At 39.4% G+C, this 24,717-nt stretch overlaps 1 protein-coding gene across 2 annotated transcripts in view; it reads left to right on the plus strand.

Annotated features, from left to right (window-relative positions):
- PIN1 (peptidylprolyl cis/trans isomerase, NIMA-interacting 1) overlaps positions 1-24,717 on the plus strand; it is a 48,255-nt gene that overhangs the window by 14,233 nt on the left and 9,305 nt on the right. For both annotated transcript variants that reach the window (XR_014491188.1, XM_083352482.1), the window contains exon 3: positions 13,333-13,443. Coding sequence is in view for 1 of the 2 variants with exons in the window: in XM_083352482.1 (XP_083208608.1) it covers positions 13,333-13,443 (111 nt within the window). In the remaining variant the exon portion in view is untranslated. The remainder of the gene's footprint in view (positions 1-13,332; positions 13,444-24,717) is intronic.

Consider the following 24,717-nt stretch of genomic DNA (forward strand, 5'->3'; position numbering starts at 1 on the left):
CAATATTTTGTGTCCTACATAAGGTATGATAAATTAGATATGCAAAATAAATTCAATAGGAGATTACCTGAAGCTTTGGTCAGAAACATAAACTGTTCTGCACTGGTTACATTTCTAGCTATCTTTCTAACAACATCTAGGTTATTAAGATCTATTACATCCATACACAAGATGAGGTGATAAAAATTTTCTCCTGAACAGTACCATTTCATACTGATGACGGAGAATACATACATAACACACACACAATCACTGAGGAAGAAAAATATTGTGGGAAGATATTATTTTTCTGGGATGTCCTTTTAATAAGCAGGATCATACTGGTCTGATTGGCATATCACCTCAGAAATGGATAAAGGTAGCACTGTACTGCTCAGTTGCTCCTATTTACTTTATTTTGCCAGGGGTGGGTAACTGTGGCAAGGTCATCCAGTTGTTTCTCAGTTCTCAAAAACTGAGTAGCTGCAGATTGATGGTAGAAATGGAAATTTGAGGCATTTGTTATGTTTTTAAAGATTTACATGTAAGATAAATGTAAAGTAAAATCAGGCCCCAAATTGGAAAGGCTAAAAAAATTGACTTGGCTTTCTCTGGAGATGTGTGAGTGGCCAAACCCTTCCTGAAGCTGTAAGAGACCAAAATTTTGAAAAAAAAAGTCCCCAGAGAAAATAAATAATAAAAACCTTGATCTAGATAAACTTTTTTGTGTGCCTGAATTGCACCATTTATCTCTTGCACTATTCATAAATCTAAAGCTGCAAGCTAAGGTTTGTTCTTACTCTGGCTTAATAGAGTGGACTTGTTTTTTTATTTGCTCCTGGAAGCAGGACTAATTGAACCGCATAAGTCAGCTTATCTGCTTGCTCTTAATAAACCAGGATTCTGTGCATGCACATAAAATGCTCAATCCTTATTGCTAAGCTTGTAAGCCGCCCTGAGTCTTCGGAGAAGGGCGGGATATAAATGGAATTAAAATAAATAAATAAATAATAAATCCTAAAATTCTTCACCTGTGGCCTGATGAAGACTTGGAGAACTGTTATCCCTATTTTATATGATTTTATGTAGTTTATCATGATTCATTTCTAAAACATGATTATTTTGAAATCTTAAAACATTTGGGTACCTTCCATTTCCAACTATTTCTGTCTCCAATGCTGTTCAACACGGAAGTGCAGAAGATTACATTATTACCTAAAAGTGAAAAGAGCTAGGTCATAGTTTCTGTAACATTCTTCCATTCTCCCCAATTCATAAAGCTCTTTAATAGGAGAAAGAGAATATTTCCTACTGATCAAAACTGCTAAACCCTGTTCTAGAGTCCCTGGAAAGTAGAACATTGTTAAATACAGACAACATTTGGGTTAGCAAATAAGGGAAAAGATTGACTTAATAAAATAAAAAGTGGTCCGAAACTAAAGATTTTAGTATGAAGCCCTATGCTGCTCATCCATTTGGGAAAAAAATCAAAAACCAGTGGTGATTGAACTATTAGCTGCCAGATTCAGTGTCTTTATGTTGTTCTAGACCCCACATTTAGCATTTCCTTTTGTACAGCCATAGGCTTATTTGTATTTTCTTTGTAAAAAATAATGTGTATTTTTATTTTGAAAATAAAATGTGTGTTTTAAAGTCATAAGCCTTTTTTCAGCACACTTTCCTTATTTATTTCACTGAAGGGTTGTAGTAAAATAAAGCTGTGAAAACTAGCGTGGGATAATCAGATACCATAGGCCAGGTTGTCTACTGAGGTGAAATCATGTTTTATGTATCCAGCTTAATAATTTTCATTCAACATAAATGTGATTGAAATGGTTTTAAAATATTAAATCTATTTTAATGTAGAAGCAGGTGCTGGGAGACTGTTTTCCCCATGATCTTTGGCACTTGAGGGCCTCGGGGAGGCAGGAGAGTGTCATTGTGATCTTACACACGTAGAACCATATTCTTTTCTTATCTGGGGGTTTTCTGGGGTATTTGCTTCCACGCCTGATCTGGGATGATATATCTAAGGGAGTATTAGACAAAAAAATATCTTACTATATTTGTTAGCCGGTGGAAGTTTTCCCATTATGCAGTTGAAACTTCTGGCTAACCAAAGATGGGGAAGAAACTATTTTTCACGTACCTAATATTCTTTTGGTGGTACATGCCAATCTTCCCACCTCCCTTGTATATTTCCCAATTCTTTTCATTTCATTCAGTGTTGTACATCAAAGCCAGCTCCACGTGAATAAGATGGTGACACAATTCAGCAGCACTAGGTCTTAACTAAAATTGGCCGGCTTTCTAGTTTATTTCATTGGATTAATGTACAGAAGTGACTTATTGAGAATCTTCTTGTTTTTTTTTAAAAAAAAACTACAAGCAAAAGATACCCTGACTGAACTCTTTACAAATGTTCAGTCTTTCAGAGTTAAATATCCAGGACTGTTGTTCTTGAAAGAGCAAATTTCCCCAGACATTTAGCCAATTTTACTGGACCTAGGAATAAGCAAAGAAGTTTGCAACAGTCCTGCTTATGGCTCAGCCTCTACTGGCTTGATATTGTTTTTTGATATGTTAAAATATTTACCCTGTAGTCTACAGTTTAGTTTGAGTGAAGATGACTAGCTCTGCCTCACAGAGTCATCGTGGGGATAAAATTGGAATTGCTTAATGCGCATCCTTACGCTGTTAATGGCCCCCAGGGGGAGAGCGTTCTCTGTGGGCACGCCAGACCTATGGAACCGCTTGCCGGTTGAGCTCCGGACGGCCCCCGACCTTCGCTCCTTCCGGCGCGATCTAAAAACATATCTATTTGAGCAGTCTGACCTGGTCTGATGGGTTAGGGTTGGGGTTTTAATATATTTTAACTACTGTTTTACTGTTTTAACTTGGGGCACTTATTTAATTCGTTTTTAACTTTTATATTTTGTTTGTATTTATTGCCCTGTACACCGCCCCGAGTCCTTCAGGAGAAGGGCGGTATAAAAATGTAATTAATTAATTAATTAATTAATGATGAAACATTATTTATATGATAATGATTTTATTTATTTATTTATTTTTATATTTACTTACTTATACTACACCTTTAATATTTTTACAAAGAAATGAAGGCGGCAAACACATTCAACACATCTTCCTATTTTCCCCAGAAGAACCAACCCAGTGAGGTGAGTTAGGCTGAAAGAGAGTGACTGGCCCAGGATCACCCAGCTGCCTTTCGTGGCTAAGGTGGAACTGGAACTCAAGGTCTCCCAGCTTCTAGCCTGGTACCTTAACCACTAGGCCAAACTGGCTTGAGGAGGAGGGGGAAAGAGATAATAGTAATAATAGCTTCTAATTTTTTTCTTTCCACTTGCCAGTGAGAACTGGATTGCCCAGTTTGCCAGAATTAAGCAGAGGGGAGGTTTTGGTATCCTTTTTACTGGCGCATGTATGCCAAAGAAAATTGATACTGTACAGTGCAAATAAGTATAGAGCAAGGAATTCCTGGTTCTGTAGAAAAGAATACATTTGTATATAGATAGGTAGAGGCAAGTCTTCTGTAAAATCTTAGAAATATGTGCTAATCAGTGTGGACAATGCTTGGCCACAAGGATGGATGGATGGACTTGTGTATTTGCTTATATATTTATATAACCTATTAATATAGCTGCACATCTCACAAACCAGGTGACTTGGGGCTGCCTACAGATTAGCTATAATCACAGAAACATGCAGTCTGATTGTGTGGTCCCTTCTCCCTCTTAACAGTAGTTCAGTGAAATAGGGAGATGTTTACCTGAGGCATTTCTGAATGTTATCTGGATGTCCTGGACTTAAAAAATGCTTTAGCACATCTCCATTAATCATCTTCCTAACTCTGTATAAGACTAATGGGGGAATATGGTTTCTTTTTATGTTCTTCTGTCCTTCATGTTTTACTACATGGAAATGGCATCTGAAGAGCCATTTGTCCATTCTTTGGATAATTTTTACCATGAAAATGCCAGTTAAGAAACCACTTTTACTCCATTTACTTTTTCCCACGGAAGTCAGATAACTATTGCCTGGAAAAACGTGGGGATGTGCCAAAAGAAGTGGTACCAGAAATGCTTTCTGAATTCTCTCCCCTCTCTTTAGCATTGGGTTAATTTTGATACATACAGTATTGGTGAGACTTGAGAAAGAAAAGAGTATTTGTCATCTATACTGTAGTATGGTTGTGCGTTTTTGTTCAGGTGAATGATAATAACTGGCTAGTACAATCTTCCTGGACATGATGTGTCTCAGATACATTGTGACAGAGGAATCATTTTGAATCCATGCCTGGACTCATTGTAGCATCCTGAAACTGAAGCACTTTGACTTTGTTGTAAAGTTGCTATAAAATTTGGATTTTCTTGAATTTCATGAGTATAAAAACAGTACAGGGTGGACATTTTTGTCAATATTTTCTTGAAACTGGGCAAGCCTGGTAACTTGAGATCACTAGAGCAGGAGCTACGAAGTCCTTTCTCTGCAAACCAAAGTCCCAGAGCTACATTTTCAAATAGAAATTCTGAGACCAACTTTTTTCTGCACATTATCTTTTTCAGATAGAATATCAAGTAAATGAAAAGTTGTTGCTGCAGCAGTAACAAATGGCCTCCATCCACTGATAAGGTTATAGAGAGAGACATTTTAATCTTGTTTTATATGAGATCCAGATGTAATTCTTACATTTAAGTGTTGTTTAAAATGTATTAAAGTATCAGTTGATAGCCCCTGAGACAAGAGTCCCATCTGATAATTTTTGTATTAGAACAATCTTCTGTGTCGCTTAAGGACAGAAGGAAAGATGTGATTAAAGGTTGTTTCATCCAACTTTTTCTGCTGCAGGATTGATAAAACCAGTTAGGAATGTATGCATTTGTCACTTTTATTATCTTTTTTATAATTCTCCAAAATATGAAACACTATGGTCAGGAGGGAAGGAAATCCATTTTCTGTCAGAACCTCCATCTGCCCTTGAAATATGCCATTTGCTGCAAAGGACTTTGCATATAATTATTTAAAACTGATATGCACTTTGACTTGCTTGATAAAGAAAGGTTGATACTCTTGACTTAGTGTTATTACCTTCTAAAATGAGCAAGTAAAATTATAAACAAAAGCAACAACAAAATCTCAAAATGTATCGCATCAATGCCCACCTCATTTGCAATCAAACAGCTGAGCTTCATTGAATTTCAGTGAAGAGAGGTATCATCTCTGATGAACATAATTATAGCTCAGAATTGTTAAATAGTTCCTTTGGGAGCCATCAGTTTGACAGGTGTATCGTCATTGCCTTTCATGTATTTGTTTAGTAAATTTTAACTCTGTTCGTTAAATACCATTGTGAGGCAAGGGAATTGACAGAAACTTTGTGAATGTGTTAGCTAGTTTAAAGTGATTGTCCAGATTCATTTATGAGTTCACTTGCTAGATCTGTTTTGCTAGATTTGGGAGGAATGTTTGGGGTTACTCACAGTTACAATTACACAATTTAGATATGTGTGAGCAGCTGATTTAAAACCTGCGAAAGAACTCTGTTGGTATTTACGACTGGGCACAACCTGTTAGAAAACATTCACCTGTTATCTGATTGGTATAGAAACTATGAATTACGGTTTTGAGCTTCTGAAACAACCCTTTTGGAGAGTTTTTGAAGACACTGACAGCTAGAGTAATTTGATCTCAGTATTTGATGTAAGGCATGCTCCTGTGCTTACAGGCAGTCCTAAACTTATGACCAGCTGTTTTAACAACTGTTGTAGTTACAATTGCCTTGGAAAGGTTCCTTTATGACCCATAAAGCACTGCTAGCCATCATAAAACATTGCACTGCCACCCTGCTAAAGTCACATGAACACATTTCAGGTGCTTGGAAACCTGTTCACACTTACAACAGTTCCCAAGTGCCCTGCGATCATGTGATCTTTTCTGCCGGCTGCCCCAGAAAGTCAGTGGGGAAACCAGCAGGAAAGGTTGCAAGGTTTTGCCTCCTGCCAAGACGATTCCCTGTTTTCTCTAAGGGCTGACTGAAGCAGCTGCCGGCTGAGGGCAGCTGGCATTCTTCCATAGAGTGCAAAAAATGAAGCTTAAATCATGAAGATCTAAGCTTCGTTTCTACACCCCACCAGAGGAGTTCCTATCTTTGTGCAGGGGAGAGCTCACATCTTTTTGTGCGGTACAGAAATAAAGCTTAAATCTTCATGATTTAAGCTGCTTTTCTGTACCCACCAGAGGAGTTCTGTTTTGTGCACAAAGCAAAGCTGAGCTCCTTCTCCGAGTGCAGAAACAGAAATGCTCTCCACCCCAGGACACCCGAGAAGCCTCGAGAGAATGGTACCTACTTGCAGAATTGCACAAACTGACCTCTGTAGGAAAGCTGCACCTTGCATCGGCTGGATATGAGAGGTAAGCAGAGCAATTTATGTGCGCTGTTGGGCTCTTTAGCCACCTGAGACCTCTCAGCCTGCAGCAGTTTTACACAAGGTGGTAGGCCCTGCAGCTGGCTGAGTCCTTCAGAGTCTGGTGGGGAGCAGTCCAAGGCCTACAGATCCTCCCCAGCCGTCTGAGGCACACCCATGCTTCATTTAATGACCATCACAATCACATAAAGGATTCTGGCCTCAATTATAGTAGTAAGTTGAGGACTGTCTATATCATTTAACACAGAGGTCCCCAACCTTTTGGGCACCAGGGACCGGTTCCGTGGAGAAAAGTTTTTCCACGGACCGGAGCGTGTAGTTGTGTGTGCTGCCTGCATCCCGCAGATGGGGTTTTGCTTGTTTGTGCGGACCAGTTGCTGGCATGCCATGGATCGGGGGTTGGGGAACCCTGGTTTAACAGATATTTTGCTGCTTGTGTTGAGCCGTTTATATTGCTAGCTTTGTCAAACAGGTACAGAATGTTTAGAAGCAAAGCTATGTGCATCAGGAAGGATTTTCATAAGGCAGCTAAGTCTGAAAGCTTTTCTATAGAGCTAGAACATTTGAAAAACAGCAGGCCTGAATTTGCAATTATTGCCACCTTTTGTTCTCTACTGCATCAGGTTTGATTTTTATTGTTTCTTGTTAGAGGGAAAGAAATGAAATTACTGAAATACGAATTTGTCTCATTTCCCCCCTTCCCCAAATTATTCCCCCTTTCCTTGAGTTATATAACCTGTAGATAGTTTAATGTTAGAGAAGTTTAATTTGGATTCTGGCAGAAGCCCATGGCATCCCAAAACCTGCATGCAGCAGGAAATAAGGTGTTGAAGATAATGTTCTCGGCATCTCAGTAGTTCTGTTATTTCAGAAATGGATATCGATGCTCTTAGAATATTACTAAATTAGCCCTGCTGAAACCTCTAGCAGAGAAATTAATGATGCTTATCATAAGCAAAGGAATCTTCTATGTTCTCTGTAGCTGGGACAAAGAGGGAGGAAGTAATCTCTAATGGATGAGCTTTGGCCAAGTTACTCGGAGATCAAGACAGCAGGAAAGTGACCTCCCAGAAAAGATTTTTTCCAGGGACGCTTTCTGTCCTTCCAATGGAGGTTTCTGCTGGTTCTCAAGATGGCAGTAGTAGAGGAAAAGACTGCAGATCTTACAGCTTAGATGCTAAGAAACAGGATTTAAAGGGAACTGATCCTCCTCATGAATATGGTTGGGCTGGTTGCCTAATCTGGCAGGGTTCCAGTATCCTTCAGTTCATATAAAGGTAAAGGTTCCCCCGCACATACGTGCTATCAACACACCCTTGGAATGAATAGAAAAAACAGGGTAATGCCAGCCTTCTTATGAAAGATCACATCAAAATTTAGACAGCTATGACTTACATTGTCGATGGGGGTTCCTGCACAATCATGACATACAAAGAATCTATAATCATACAGAAGAAAGAAAATCATTGATATGGTTTGTATGGTTGCTAATCACCTGGAGTCTATAGGTTCTGAAAGCATATACTTTACAACTGCTCGTTTAGTGCCCATTCAAAGTTAGGTGAAGGTAAAGGTTCCCCCGCACATGCGTGCTAGTCGTTTCCAACTCTAGGGGCCGGTGCTCATCTCCGTTTCAAAGCTGAAGAGCCAGCGCTTGTCCGAGGACGTCTCCGTGGTCATGTGGCCGGCATGACTAGACGCCAAAGGCGCACGGAACGCTGTTACCTTCCCGCTGTAGTGGTCCCTATTTTTCTACTTGCATTTTTACGGGCTTTCGAACTGCTAGGTTGGCAGAAGCTGGGACGAGTAACAGGCGCTCACTCTGTTACGTGGCACTCAGGATTTGACCCACCAAACTGCCGACCTTCTGATCGACAGGCTCAGCATCCTAACCCACTGAGCCACCGTTTCCCTTAGTTCATATAGATCAGTTCATATAGATCAGTTCATATAGATCAGGCTAAGAGGCCATGTATGATCAATCAGAGGCATTCAAGATGTCAGGAATATAAGAGGAGACAATAGTTTAGCCACTGTTGCTCCCTAGTAATTGGTATTTGTGGTTGTCAAAACTTCAATCATGTGTGTGTGTGTGTGTATAACACACACACACACACATATACATACTGCTCAAAAAATAAAGGGAACACTTAAACAACATAATGTACTGTATTTAATAGTAGGATGTCTTATCTTGTGTTCCCTTTATTTTTATATATATATATATATATATATATATATATATATATATATATATATATATATATATATATACGCACACATACATATCTATATATACACACATACATATATATATACACACATACATACACACACACACACACACACACATATATATATATATATATATATATATATATATATATATATATATATACACACACACACACACACACACACACAGACAGACACACAAACGGAAATAGTTTGCTATTATGTTCTCAAGTGTTTCCTGATAATCTCTGTCAAAGTAAATTTATGGCTGTCACATCTGATAGCAATGAATTCTACAGTTTTATTATGCATTACTTCTGTTGGTCCTGAATTTCGTTTTAATAAATGACCCAGGTTTAAGACATTGTGAAAACTCTCCCCTCACCCCCACTTTTTTCTGTCCACATTTTCTGTACTTCTGAGATGTTTCCCTCATATTCCTTTTTTCCAGACAAACAATCTTTAATGTTATAACTTCCCTTCTTAAGGGAGCTGGTCTTATCCCCAAATGATTCTGGTTGCTTAGTTTTGCTCTCCTCCAGCTCTACAACCTCCTTTTTCAGGCATAGTGATCAGAACTGTCCTGATAGCTCAATGTTTTATTTATTTTATATTTCCTATTTCTTAAGTGCCCATCTCCCTCAAAATGCAAGGGATCTACAAACTCTATTAATAAAAATCAAGGAGCACAGTGAAAAAGTGGGACCAAAATTAAATATATAGAAGATAAAACTAATGACCACAGGTAGAACAACCAGCCTTACAACTGACAATGAAGATAAGTGGTGGATATCTTCTGCCTTTTAGAATCAACCACCAGTAGTAAAGGAACCAGCAGAAATACACTGGTAGATTAGCACTGGGTAGAGCAACCATTGGAAAAGATATTCCAATGCTGTGATGTCTCTTTATTTTCCATCTAGTGGTGAAGTTCCTGAGAGCTGAAATGTGGGTTTCCCACTGTTGGACTGAGTGCCCCCTTTTAAAAAAAAAAACTCCCTTTTTCTTCCTTTCTCTGGTTGAGAACCAGAGGTGGATTTGGTGGGGATTGGATGGGATGAGAGCCTCTACTAGCCTGTGGAAGGAGCAAGTGAGGGCTAGCCCTGCATGCTTGTGTCTGTGAGCATCTGTTAATTCACCCTCTTGACAAGAGTTGGAGGAGGAACTGACAGCATATAGGGAAGGGACTGCTGATGGTAGCAGCAGAGGCGAGGTGCCTGTTGAAGCTAGTGTGTGTGCATATGTGATGTAGTAGAGTGAAAGGTGCCCTGACAACTCTTTGATAGTTGGTAAAGTGTCTCAGGGTGCCCGGCTGCTCCTCCCAAGGATAGTTGGTGGAAATAGTAGGTGGTTCCTGGCTTTGGGAACTAAGGGGCTTGGTTATTTATATTCTAACCCAAGAACCTGAAGAAAGGACAATATGGGGATGGGTGGGGCTGTTCTTGGGGGACAGAGGTAGCCCAAAATATAATGATAGTGGCAGGCAAGGTGAGATACGGTGGGAGACAAAGAACAGGCCACTCTTGGGGAATGCAGGACTATTGTTTATATGGGTTCCACATTCTGGCTTCTCAATTTCAGCCCCAGTACCCTGTCAGCAGATCTTCAGAAGCCCTGGCTTTCAGCTCCTGTTTCTGAACGCTAGGTTAGCCTACTAAAGCTTCTCTCATCGGTGATTTAATCATTGATGAGTGGACCATCTGGCATGTATCACTGAGATCTGGCTGGGTCTAGAACAGACATTGCCTTTTCAGAGTTACCTATGCCCAGCTGGGTTTCAGATGTGGCATCAGTCAAGATCCCAGGTTGGAGGGAGTGATGATTGTTATCTTGGAATCTTAACCACCTTCAGAGGTGCTGCACTACAGGTGACCAGATCTGTGAGATCCTGTTCATTAAGTTGAAGTCTAGGGATCAGTTGCGATTGCTGCTGTTGTACCCGTCTCCCTGCTGCACAGCAACTCCTGTGCTTGAGTTTCTTAACTTCATTTTTGGGCTGGCAATGGCGTTCCCCAGATTTATAGTTTTGGGGGGGGGCTTCAGTCTGCCTCCTTTAGGATTGGACTCCGAGGTGGACTCACGAGTTCAGGGACAACCTACCCCAGATTGTCCAGAGACCAGCCTGGGACTGGCCATACATGGGATTTGGTGTACCTGTTGGATCAGTAAATAGGTGATTTGTATTTATATAAATACTCATAGGAAAATAGAGTGCATGCAAGAATACAAAATCTGATTCTTCAAAATTAGATCTCATTTTCTGCAGTAGAAGGCTCTAAGTTGCTGCTCATTTTATTTAGGTGAATTGATAGTTACCAACTACCTCCCACCCCTTCCAAAACAACAGTTCTTGGACAAACGACAAACACCAAAGTGTCATTTGCTTTCTAGGCAGGTGCCGTTACTCTGCATAAACACGTCTCACTGCAGGAGAGAAATCAGAAATGTATTTCTGGAATGCTCAGTTGCAAATCCTGCTTGAATGCTTAGCTAGTCTTTGTAGAAAATAGTTCATTTGATCTTGGTTTTCAGTATAGATCCATAAATTTGTTCAGTGTACATCTGTAGGTAACATCTGCTCGATTGTCTTGCAAGTAACACAATAATGCTTGAGCAGTGCCTTTAAAAGAGGTACAGGACCCTCTTTCAGACAGTTCCTCCTGACTGGGCTGCCATGAAAGAAGGTTTTTGTTATAAATAGATACGATTAGAGCAGCTTCTCCAGCTGTATGCAGACAACATTAAGTCATACAGGCTGTGAATTCTGTAAGTTGTATTCCCAATACTTCTGAAGGACAGAAGGAGAATTGCCCAGTTTCCAGTAAGTGTAACCCATAGTATATCAAAGAATAGCAGCATGTGCAAACAATTGTAGAGTTGAGCTGAGCATTGATTCTGTTCCTTAACTGTGATGCATCCAAAGTAAGCATAGGCATTTCTGTTCAGACTCTCTTGAGTTTCCACATATATTCTGTTTTCATTTCAGCCAACCACCATTGTCCTGATATAACAGTAGTAAAGAGAGATTTCACCTTTCCTCATTGGGATCTGGCTGTTATTAGAAATGCTGTTAGTGACCACTGGGGAAACAGAATGTATCAGAATATAACAACCGAAACGGCTTACATATTCGACTTGGATTTGGAAGATCTAGATTCAAATCCCAGTGCAGCCTCAAGACTCATTGAGTACCCTTTGGCTGCTTGCAGACTCAACAGCCTAACCAAATCTGCAAACTTAGCATGGAGATAAAATTATAAAACGCTCTTAAGCACTTTGAACAGAATACAAATATGGAACACATTTACACGTGTTTTACAAGTAATGTAATGGCCATATGGAAATATAAGCAATTTTTAAATAACCAAAGGAACACACTGTATGGCAGATACAGAGGCCAGGAAACCCAAAGAATGAATAATTGCTGCTTTGCAATTATGGTTTTTGAAAAGATGTCTGTTGAACTGCAAAGCAAATTGCTTTTATTTATATGGGAGGCAAGACGCCAGTAGACACAAGTGTGTTGATCAGGGAGTGAGGCAAGGGAATGATCAAAGAAAACGTTCTCATGAAATCAAAGCAAATTACATTGCTATAAAGGTAAGTTGAGAACAGTTTAAAGCATAACTGCAAGAACTTAGATTTAATATTTATAAAACCTAATTAGCTGTAACATAAAACAACAGGTAGATTCCCTCCCCCTCAATTTATCATTATGTAAGTAAGATTTTCCAGGTTTTAAATTGCAGCAACAGCCAACTTAATTATAGAAGACTCCCTGTTCAGTCCCCCAAACAGGTAAAAATGAAGCACTGAAGGTGGGGGTGGGGGCAGTAAAATCTATGTTCACTCTGACATTGTTTAACAGTGATTGTATTTGGGACGAGAGAATGCCCAACAGTGTTCCTCTTGATTATAACTTCTCACTAAAATTAGTGAATGGGGGCTCACTTATTTTGGCTGTCTTCCATTACACAGTAAATGGTACTGCTATTTGCTACAAGTAGATAATTCCTGCTTATAGAAAAATACTGGAAAGTAATTAGACACACATGGGTAACTTTTACACATGGTGCTTTTCAGCTTTTTTATTTAAAAAAATACAGTTGTCCTGCAAAAACCAAGCCAGATAGGATAAGATGAAATAGGAGAAGATTGAATTGCAGTACAGAGGGTTTGTTTTTAGCAAAACAACAACAGTATAAGAAGAAGTGGGTTTGGATAGGGTTATTTTAGGAATAAATGACTTGCAGGCAGTTTAGGATAGTATATGTACCGTATAGCAGCAGAAAGAGAATGGTTTAGAAGGGAGGTTGGCATCCACAGTGAAACTTACCCAGATTCAACCAATTCAAGTATAAGATAGTGGTTCCCCTTCCCCCCAACCTTTTGAATTCCCATACACAAAAAACAAGTATTCTAGAAAATAAGCAACATTAGGTCTGTGTTTATGTTACAGAGCTTCCTTTATGGAAATACTGGTTTTGTGTAAAAGATAATACAGTTTTGTGGATCTTTCCTTCCTAAAAAAGGAAAAGAGAACCCTGTGGTTATCTAGACATAGGATTAACAGTAACATCTAAGTAATCCTAGCTAACTGTGTAATTAGAAATACCCTCTTTCCATAGCAGACCTCTGATTCTCAACTCTTTTTACTCCCTGTTCTCCATAGGCTACATCCAGAAGATTAAATCTGGGGAGGAAGATTTTGAATCCTTAGCATCACAGTTCAGTGACTGCAGCTCAGCCAAGGCAGGGGGAGACCTGGGTACTTTTGGAAGAGGTGAGTAGGTCAATGTTATGGGGCTGCAGTCCTGCTTTCTGAGCAGGTTGGGGATATCCATTAAGATTGTAAAAAGGAAGGACATTGAATTTTCCTCTCCTTGTGGAGAAATTCCTTTTTTGTGAAGCATATACAAAAGAGGGACAAAATGAGTAAATGGGTGTTTTTGAATACAGAACCGCCCTCAAGACAATCAGTGATGGTGTTCAGAATCTATAGCAATGGCCACATTAATCAGGGCAATTCTTGAAATGAAAACCAAGTGTTGAAAATTGTCTGGGCTGCTGTTGGCTGTTGTCTGTTATGCTTGCAAGGAAGCTTAATTTTGGGATCATTCTTTTGAAGAAGTTCTGGATATTATGAAAATACTGTAGCTCTGTGTTCAGCTTGCACAGATTATGCACCTAAGAATAACATACCTTTCACTAATCAGATCACGTGATAACGGAAGATATGCCCTTGTTACAGTTTATATTGTTGAAGAAACCAACTTTTTACTATTTTTCTTGCACAAAATGTGAGTACACGTGAAAGTACATACAGCAACACACACACAGAGTGGACAGAGGGTATCAGAATGTCCATAAGCCTGGGATGGGCAACCTTTGAGTCAAAAGCCACAATTCAGCATCTCAACCTTCAGGGGGCCTTCCAGTATGGAACCTCTATCACTAAAAGAATTATGGCTGAGCTGTTTGGTCTAATTATTTCTTTGGGAGGAAGGGATTTTCTAGATAGGAATAAGAGACCTAAGAGGTAAACTGAGAGTCAGTTAAGGTTAGACCAGGGGTCTTCAAACTTGGCCCTTTTATGACTTGTGGACTTCAACTCCCAGAATTCCTCAGCCAGCGTATGCTGGTTGAGGAATTCTGGGAGTTGAAGTCCACAAGTCATAAAAGGGCCAGGTTTGAAGACCCCTGGGTTAGACACTGGGAGACTGAGTTCTAGTCTCCCCTTAGGCACATAGCCAACCGGGTGACTTTGGGCTCACTCTCAGCCGGAGGAACCAAGCAATGTCAAACCACTTTTTGAAAAACCTTGCCAAGAAAACTGCAGTGATTGGTCAAGTCAGTTTCTGAGAATCATACATAATTGAATAGAAGAAGAAGAAGAAAGAGGTGAGCTATTGCCATTTTTAAATTCCATCTAGTAGGCCAAAAAAACTAGCTGAAATGTGGCTGTTGTGCTGCTTAAAGTTGTTGAAAAGAATTCCAGATCCTAAGAGGAGACAGATGTGTTGTTGAGAGGTCTTATGCTGATGATAACAGCATTGCCCAGTTTTGGCCAAAGTAACAATGTCGCAATGAAGCCCAACTATCATCTAGCTCCCTTTGGAAATACTGCTTTTTATGATAACTGTCACAAGATAGAGTGCCCCTTATCTGGTGACATCTACTTATGGGTGACTTATTGCAAGTGCTGCCAACTTTGTAACTTGAGTATTCATATTCTGTGAATATGTTTTGATACTTGTCTGCACTGCTCAAGGACTATTGGATGTTACTGAATATGTTATGTGCCTTGTTAAAATTGAAAGAAAAGGATCTTTGAGGAATGGAGTCTATCATGCATCTTGGATTCTGCTTTGGGTCAAAATAATTGCAGCATTTAATAAAACGTATTCTAAGCCATAATAGGTGAAGATGCTGCATTGTTTGCATGTATGTTTGCATTGCTTGCATGCATCATTGCATATGATAAACCAGGGTTCTTCAAACCTGGCCCTTTTATGACTTGTGGACTTCAACTCTGGCACGCTGGCTGAGGAATTCTGGGAGTTGAAGTCCACAAGTCATAAAAGGGTCAAGTTTGAAGACCCCTTGTGATAAACCTTTCTGCCTGCTCTATCAGCCCAGCTGAATCATTATCTCCCTCCAGTTCCTACTATATATTTATATTAATGGATACTTTCCTGTTAAGCAATTTACCATGTGAAGGCTGTTTCCTTCACATTAGATTAATTTTCCTAGCCTTGGGCATAGCATAATGCACCTTGAAACACTATGGATAATCTGTCTTTGCCCTCAGGTATGCTACCTAGAAAATCGCATACATTTCTGGGCCATTGTCTTAAAAATCCTGAAATCAGATATCCTTTAGGCTTAAAAAAAGCATATAGAAAAATAGCAAAAGATTTCATCTATCAATCAGTCTCCTAATCATGGGATATATCTGTTTGTTTTAAAAATATACGATGCCAATAGAAAAGGCCTAGCAATGTTTCTGTTGCTTTGTCTCTCCTGGCTTTCATGAGATAGTATTTCTTTTTGTTTGAAAATTAAAAGATGCTGAAGCTCAGTGACACAGAAAAAGAGTTGCTGCTAGCCAGTATTGGGAAGGGCCTTTCCGTGCCTGTGATCTGGAAAGTTCTAGAATAGAGATATATATGAAGCAGATTCATATATTGAGATGTTGACTTTTTTACCAAGATGACTGGAATTCTGCTACTGAATTGCTGCTAATTCATTGTACTAACAGATACTAGTTTTGTGTCATCTATTCGGGAGATAGGGCGGCATACTAGTCTCATTATAAATAAATAAATAAATATTCTGCCTGTTTTCTTCATTTGAGAAGGAATAAAACTGTATCTCATGTGCTGAAGTTCTCCCATTTTGCCAAACTTGATCTGTCTGTAAACTTCCGAATTTCACTAGCTGCTGCTTGTATGATTGTTTTAAAAGCTAGAAATCTCCTTTTCTTTGAAAATGGAAATTTCAAGAAGCTGAGTATAGAACATGATGCTACCAGTTTGTAAACAAGGTAGTATAGGATGATACATGCCCTACAAATACCTTCCAGTAGAAATAAATCAGAGAACTCTGAATGAGTGGGCTGCAGTGGCAAGTGCAGAATCAAGGAGCTGTTGAAAGGAAATAATTCATTCTTTGATAGGGCATCTTTATCATTAGACTCATTTAAGTTTGTATCTTGAATATTTGCTACAAAAATAATTTTTTTAGAAGAGCTTGAGAATCAAACCATATAGGTTTTCATGTAGAACAAGGGGAAGCAGTTGATTGAGCTGGGACTCTGAATTGTGAGAAATTGCATTGGGTTTGCTCACAAAATATCTGGTATGAGGCATTGTTCCCCTTAATGGTTGATAATTCTTTTGTGCAACTTCTTGAACCTGAATTCAAATATATATGCTGTTAGGAGAGTATACGCTAATCAGCACAATGCAGATAATGTATAAACTTTAAAATTTGTAATGAAAATAATTAACTATGTGTTAATTATAGATGAAGCTACAATAAAGTATACTAGTTGTATTGTAATCTGCTAATTTAGTTGGCCTGAGTTCCTGACTTTAGTGGAACAGAAATTGCAGAGAGAAAAATATGTGCCTTATTGTTTCTCTCTGCAGTTGGCATCTCTCCATTCAGAGTAAGCTCTGTCCAGATCTGCTACCAACTTAACCCAATCATCATGTCGAAATGAGCCACTTGAAAATAATGACATAATTTACTGTTAGAGTTTAATTTAATTAATTACAATTAAATCATAGTCTGCACCAGATGCTAGAAATATCCTCCAACCAATATCCATCAAATTGTCAGAGCCTGAAATTGTTTTTTCTCATGTATAAAGGTCAACATATCTGCATACCTTGGCCAATACAAATCTGAAATCGTTATACTGATTGACCTTAACAGTATTCCCAGAAAGAAAAGCTTTCTATTTTGAATATAGGCATTTATGTATTTCATGTGCTTTTATGCTGTTTATATCATCTGACTCTGTGTCAGCTGTCCCACCTTGGTTAATTAAGAAAGAAAGAGTCTCGAACTCATGGTTAGTGAAAGTGCAGTTAAAGCCAAGTGGTTATAGTATAGTAAACCTGGATCTGCATTTTCACACCCAAAGCATCTGGTTAACTTTTCTCCTGTCTTCCCCTCCCCTCATGGCTATCAGTTAGTGTCCAATAGTATTCAGATAAATTGTTTTGGTAGTCCCTGGCTGCAGTGAGCTGGATGTTGCTGCTTTCCATTGGGTGACCTTGGTTTACAGCAACATAACAATACATAACATTAGAGAAATCAGCAGTTATCTTTGTGTGTGTCATATTACAGTAAAAAAACAACAACATAGCATCTTATATTTTTAAAACAAGCAGATATGTCCCAACTCAGGAGACTGACTTGATAGACGAAACTTTAAGCAATCCCCCAAAAGGTATCCATTTTTTCCATATAAATTCTGTAAAAGTGTTAGCATCTCAATACATGTATAGCAGGGGTGTCAAACTCAATTTCATTGCGGGCCGCATCAGCATTGCGGTTGCCCTCAAGGGGCCAGGTGGGTGTGGCCTGGGTGGGCATGGCCTACTGGGTGGGCGTGGCTAGAGTGCGTATGGCCTACTGGGTGGGCATGGCCAGCTCTACATCGTTTGCATCAAGGGTGCCTATGGGGGCCTGGGCAGGAGTGAGACAGATCTGAGGGTTTCTGGCGGAAGGAGGGTCTCTGGGCCAGGGCCAAGGCAATGGGGGCCGTTCCCTCACTGTTTCCAGGATGGCTTCGCGGGCCACATGAAACCACTTCGCGGGCCGGATCCGGCCCCCGGGCCTTGTGTTTGACATGTCTGATGTATAGCATTCAGTAACCCTCATCACATGTGAATATTCCACACAGTTCAACGTGTTATGGGATTTAGATATGATAGAGGTTATGGTGGCTTGCAGAGGACCTGAAGAAGGCCTTATTGGTATTACGAGCAATTTTGTGGCAGGGTTTGGTTTTTGTCTTAATGAGCTTCTATTAATATATTTGTATATATTCCAAGGATGATGAGAAGCATTTGGAAAATATGTGGTCTTTAAGTGGCCCCAAAAGAGAGGTTCCAAATAGGATCCATCAGTAGTGGCAGAATAAATTTAAAGAAAAATATTTAATAATATTCTCATAAGATTCTTTTTTTAAAAGAAATTTTAAAGAAACAAATATGTAAATTCATATCACTATATGGAACATTAATTTGCAAGACAAGTGAAATAATTGGCATAGCTACTGTTTATCATCTGAGACCTTCGTTCCTTCTTACAATAATATGCCTTGTCCCTCATAGTTAGTGTTGATGCGTAACTGGAAGGGGGAAAAAAAATAAAGTTGCTAACTTTGGTCAAAAACTTTCTTTTCCTGGGAATATGTTCTTGGTTTGCATGAAGACACTGTTTTTAAAATTGCCCTTTATCTTCAAAAGTTCTGCCTTATTGTTCAGAGGCAGCAATTCCTTCCTGAGTCGAATATTTCTCGGAAGAAAGGATGATTGCTAATATTGGCATTTTGGATTGCAAAGTAATAATAATAATAATAATAATAATAATAATAATAATAATAATAATAATAATAATAATAATAATAATGATGTTAGAAGGGACCTTGGAGGTCATCTAGTCCAACCCCCTGCTCAGGCAGGAAACCTTAAACCATTTCAGGCAAATGGCTCTCCAGTCTCTTCTTAAAAACCTCCAGTGTTGGAGCATTCACCACCTCTGGAGGCAGGTTGTTCCACTGGTTAATTGTTCTAACTGTCAGGAAGTTTCTCCTTAGTTCTAGGTTGCTTCTCTCCTTGACTAGTTTCCATCCGTTGCTTCTTGTCTTGCTTTCAGGTGCTTTGGAGAATAGCTTGACTCCCTCTTCTTTGTGGTAGCCCCTGAGATATTGGAACACTGCTATCATGTCACCCCTCACCCTTCTCTTCATTAAACTACACATACCCAATTCCAGCAACCGTTCCCTATATGTTTTAGCCTCCAGTCCCCTAATCATCTTTGTTGCTCTTCTCTGTACTCTTTCTAGAGTCTCGACATCTTTTTTACATCCTGGTGACCAAAACTGGATGCAGTATTCCAGGTGTGGCCTTACCAAAGCATTGTAAAGTGGTATTAGTACTTCACTTGATCTTGATTCTATCCCTCTGTTAATGCAGCCTAGCACTGTGTTGGCTTTTTTGGCAGCTGCAGCACACTGCTGGCTCATATTGAAGTGATTGTCTACTAAGACTCCGAGATCTCTCTCACAGTTACTACTATTGAGCAAGGTACCACCTATACTATACTTATGCATTTGATTTTTCCTGCCTAAATGTAGAACCTTACTTTTTTCACCATTGAATTTCATTTTGTTAGATAGTGCCCAGTGTTCGAGTCTGTCCAGATCCTTCTGTATCTTAAGCCTATCTTCTGGAGTATTGGCTATTCCTGCCAGCTTGGTGTCATCTGCAAATTTGATGAGTTCCCCCTCTATCCCCTCATCCAAATCGTTAATGAAGATATTGAAGAGCACTGGGCCCAGAACAGAGCCCTGGGGCACCCCACTACACACTTTCTTCCATGTAGATGCGGTTCCATTGAGGACCACACGCTGAGTACGGCCTGTCAGCCAGCTACGAATCCATCTGGTGGTAATGCTATCTAACCCACATTTTTCTATCTTATTAAGTAGTAGGTTGTGATCTACTTTATCAAATGCCTTACTGAAGTCCAAGTAAATTATATCTACAGCATTCCTCTGGTCCACTAGTTTTGTCACTTGGTCAAAGAATGTAATAAGATTTGTCTGCCATGATCTGTTTTTGACAAACCCATGTTGACTTTTAGTGATGACTTTGTTTGCATCAAGGTGTTCGCTGATTTGTTGTTTGATTATCTTTTCCAGAATCTTCCCAGGTATTGAGGTCAGGCTGATAGGTCTGTAATTTCCTGGATCTATTTTTTCCCTTTTTTGAAGATGGGAACTACATCAGCTCTCTTCCAGTCCTCTGGTAGTTCCCCAGTGCTCCAGGATCTTTGAAAAATATAGTTCAGTGGTTCTGAGATCACGTCTGCCAGTTCCTTGAGAACCTTGGGGTGTAATCCATCTGGTCCTGGTGATTTGAACTCGTCTAGGCTGGACAGGTGCTCACTTATCATTTTCTTGCCTATCTTAACTTGCGTTTCTATTCTGTTTTTTATGGCACTGGTTTGGGTAGGTTGGACTGTTTTTTCCCTTTGTGTAAAGACAGATGCAAAAAACGAATTAAATAGTTCTGCTTTCTCCCTATTGCTTGTCACCTTCTTGCCACTTTCCCCCACTAATGGACCAATCATTTCCTTAACTTTTTTCTTGTTTTTTATATGTTGAAAGAAGCATTTTTTGTTATTTTTGACTTTGGTCGCAAGCCTTAGTTCATTTTGAGCCTTAGCTTTCCTCACTTCATCTTTGCAGGCATGGGCTATTTGCTGATATTCTGACTTAGTTATGTGCCCCTCTTTCCAATTCTTATACTTGTCCTTTTTATCTTTCAATTTATCAGAGAGTTCTTTATGCAGCCATGCTGGTTTCTTTTGAGAGCTGTTATTTTTCTTCTTTGTTGGTATTGTATTAGACTGGGCCTTTATTATCTCACTTTTCAAAATTTCCCAAGCTTCTTGAGTTGTTTTTCCCTTTAGGATTCTCATCCATGGAATTCTCCCCATGGTCTCTCTAAGTTTATTGAAATTAGCTCTTTTAAAGTCCAAGACTCTGGTTTCGCTGTGTTCTATTGCTTGTGCCTCTAGAATGTTGAATTCCAATATTGCATGATCACTTCCCCCCAAGGTTCCTGTGGCTTTGACACTTTCTATCATTTCATCTCTGTTAGTGAGAATTAAATCCAATATGGCTAATCCCCTAGTTCCCTTCTCTACTTTTTGGGAGAGAAAGTTGTCTGCTAGGTTTGACAGGAATCTGTTTGATCATCCACTTGGTGCAGAGTTTGTCTCCCAGTTGATATCAGGGTAATTAAAGTCCCCCATTACTACTGTGATGTGCTTCGTACATACCTTAGTTAGCTGACTAGCAAAAAGTTCATCTATTTCCTTTGCTTGGTTGGGCGGCCTATAGTATACACCTATGGCAATGTCATTTTTTCCCCTTTTATATTGACCCAAATGCTTTCAAGTTTACAGTTTTCATCATTGTTGTGCTCTATTTCTGTAGAGATAAAGTTATTTCTTATATATAGAGCAACTCCTCCTCTTTTGTTTAGTCTGTTTCTTTTAAATAGTTTAAATTCCTCTAGCTGTGTGTTCCATTTGTAGGTTTCGTCCCACCATGTTTCCGTAATGGCAACAATATCATATCTGCCCTCATTTACCTGAATTTCTAGTTCACCCTGCTTACTGTTCATACTCTGTGCATTAGTGTATAGACATTTGAGTCCTTTATGACTGACCCTGTGTTTACTTGCTGCATAACTTGTGTGGTGCCTGGCTTCCCCTATTTTCTTAGATTGCCGGGAACAGTGATGTTCTGTATCAATTAACTCACTATCCCCATTATTTAGTTTAAATGTTCCTCCAAAAAAGCTGTGATTTTATTGCCAAGTGACTCAGTCCCTTTCTTGGATGGATGCAGACCATCTCTTTTATACATTTTTTCATTGGACCAGCTACAGACATCATGACTAATATAACCAAAGCCTTCTCCTTTACACCACTCCTTTAGCCACATATTAAATTCTGCTATACGCTGGTCTTTTCCATTTTGCTCCTTATACACTGGTAAAACCTCTGAAAAAGTAAGCCTACAGCCTATTCTGCTAAGTTCCTGCTCCAATCTCTGGAAATCATTCTGCACAGAGAGTACATCTTTTTGGGACAGATCATTAGTGCCAAGATGTACAATAGCCTCCACATCACAGTCCCTGCTGGCAGTCTTGATTATTTTAGAAATACGCTTCTTGTCCCTACTGGCAGTAGCACCTGGAAGACACCTGACCTCTTCCAAAACCTCTGTGTCCTTTCCTAAATTTACATCCCTTATAATTGAATCACCAACCAGAAGGTGGCTTCTCTTTTTGGATGCCTTTCTGTTCTTGCATGAAAAAGCTATTCATCATAGGCTGCCAGTGACTGGTAGGTGGGTCTCATTTGGAAACTGTCACTTCAGCAGTGGTCTTGGGTGACTTACTGAAGGAGAGAGTTTTGATGAGACAGGTCCGACGATGCGGTAGCAGTGCTGCTGGAATTTGGTCGCAGTGCTGCTGGAATTTTGTTGTCCACTAGATGGGACTAGGAGCACAAGCAGGTCTTCTGTGATACCACTTTCTATCTTCTTGTACTCATTTGATGGGATTACTAACCACAGTTTGCTACAGTTATGAATCCTGGATATGTTTAGAAATGGGGGAAAAAACCACATAAGCATTCTCATTTAGTCTTTTTAAAAAATCAAGAGCAATTGACTTTTCCTGTTTTATTAAATTGTGGCTGAGGACTCGGAGAGGGTTTTTTTTTCCGATTCAGAAATTAAGAACTTTTGGGTTGAGAAGAAATCCAAATCAACATTTATTTGAAGGTTATAAATTATCATGTGCTCCACAGCTGCACGGAGAAATTCAATTATTTAAGGCAAAGGAGCATATCTTATTATAGTTGTTAATCAGTATCCACATTTCTTCTGGAAATATGTGCATTTTTAAAAAATGGAATACTTAATTGCAAATAATTATAAACTCAGTTATGAAATGAGAAACAATTTTAAGTAATTTACTTGAATGACTTAATTACGCTTTTTTTGTTGTGGTGGTGATTCAATTTAATGCATCCTGTATTTTTAAACCAGTCTTGCTATTTTTTTTCTTTATAAAAACGAAATCTTATAGCAGTGAATTACATTGTTGTGGTCAGACCATTCATACTGTTGTTGTGCAAGAATGATCAAAACTACGATTGCAATGGTAGAATGTAGAGAAAACTCATAACGTGTCGCGACGTATCTCAACTTCTTTTCCCCAATGCCGGCAATGGGGTGGGCGCAGTTTCACCATGACGCATCCAGCTCGCGGGCCGGGAGTTTGACACCCCTGAAGTAGAGCATTGAACTGACACACATTTGCACCCATATGCACAAGCTTTGGTGTCTTTGTTAAAAAAGATATCCCATTTTTGGATCTTGTTCATTTTCAAGCTGAGTTCAAAAGAGAAATATTTTACTTAATATCTAAGGGAACACATGCTGCCGGCATCAACTTCCCATCGTCCTGTGCGCTCCCACAGGGAGGGCCTTCTTAGGGTACCGCTGGTTAAGGAATGCTGGCGGGTTATTCCCAGGGGAAGGGCGTTCTCTGTGGGCGCGCCGGCCCTTTGGAACCAGCTTCCCACGGAGCTTAGGACCGCCCCCGACCTTCGCTCATTTCGTAGGGACTTGAAAACTTGGCTTTTTGAGCTTTCTGGCCCAGACTGAGGGGTTTTAATTATTTAATTAATGGGGTTTTAGTTAAGTTCAGGGATTAATTTAATCTTAGTTTTAATCGATTTTAATTGTATGTGATGTATTTTAACTTTTAATTTCCCCTGTAAACCGCCCTGAGTCCTACGGGAATAGGGCGGTATATACATTTAAATAATAAATAAATAATAAAAAATAAATACTTGTGTGATTCCCCCCCCCACACACACACAAAATTCTGTTGCCAGCAAGATGACAACTTTAAATCTCTCCCTTTTTCTTTTCCCCTTCTAGTCGTTTTATGAGGTAAAACTTTAGGGGAAATAATAGGCCGAAGCCATTATGATTAGTCCTGGAAGAAGTTTAGAGTCATAATTATAAAAAGTTGTGGATGGATTGAAAGCCACAAGTAAATAATAAATTCTTCTACCCTCTCAGACATAATACTATTCACCAGGAATGCATGCAGCATGCAAACATTCATTCTTTTTCTTTCTGTCCTTGGATCTGATCCTCAAGTCTTGAAGGGAAGTAAGCGCCAGTTTAAAAGAGTCAGTATTTTGATTAGGGCAAGGCAAACATTTGAACCCCTGTAAATTGGATGCTGATCCCATTAGTTTTTTGATGGGTCACAGCAGTTTAGTAACTGCCTTTCTCCCAGGTGTTGTTTTTTCCTATAGTTTTCGAAACACCTGGGCTGTCCCAAGCTGCTTCTGCAGAATGGTTCTGCTGTAGTCAGTTGGGAGAGAAAGGAAGTTGGGGAGCAGATCTGGCCTCATCAAACAAGGACAGCTGGTTCCAGGAATGTAAGCCGTTTTCAAGATAGTTGTTAATTTTTTGGACCAACCTGGCAATCTCTCATTTGTTACTCAGTCTGGGGCCAATTCAAATTAGCCGAGGTTGAGAGACTTCCTTTCCTGCCCGTCTCCTGAATCTCTTGAATCACTAGTTAAGGTAACTAGTTTAGGGTAAGCTTAAAAATACAGTCTTATTGACCCAGCAGGGAATGTTGTCATTGTCATTGTAATATTTAGGATCAACCTTACGATTGGGATATAGAAATACTCACTCTGTTAGCTT

Source organism: Vipera ursinii (assembly GCF_947247035.1).
Source record: "Vipera ursinii genome assembly, chromosome: 2".
Taxonomy (NCBI): Eukaryota; Metazoa; Chordata; class Lepidosauria; order Squamata; family Viperidae; genus Vipera; species Vipera ursinii.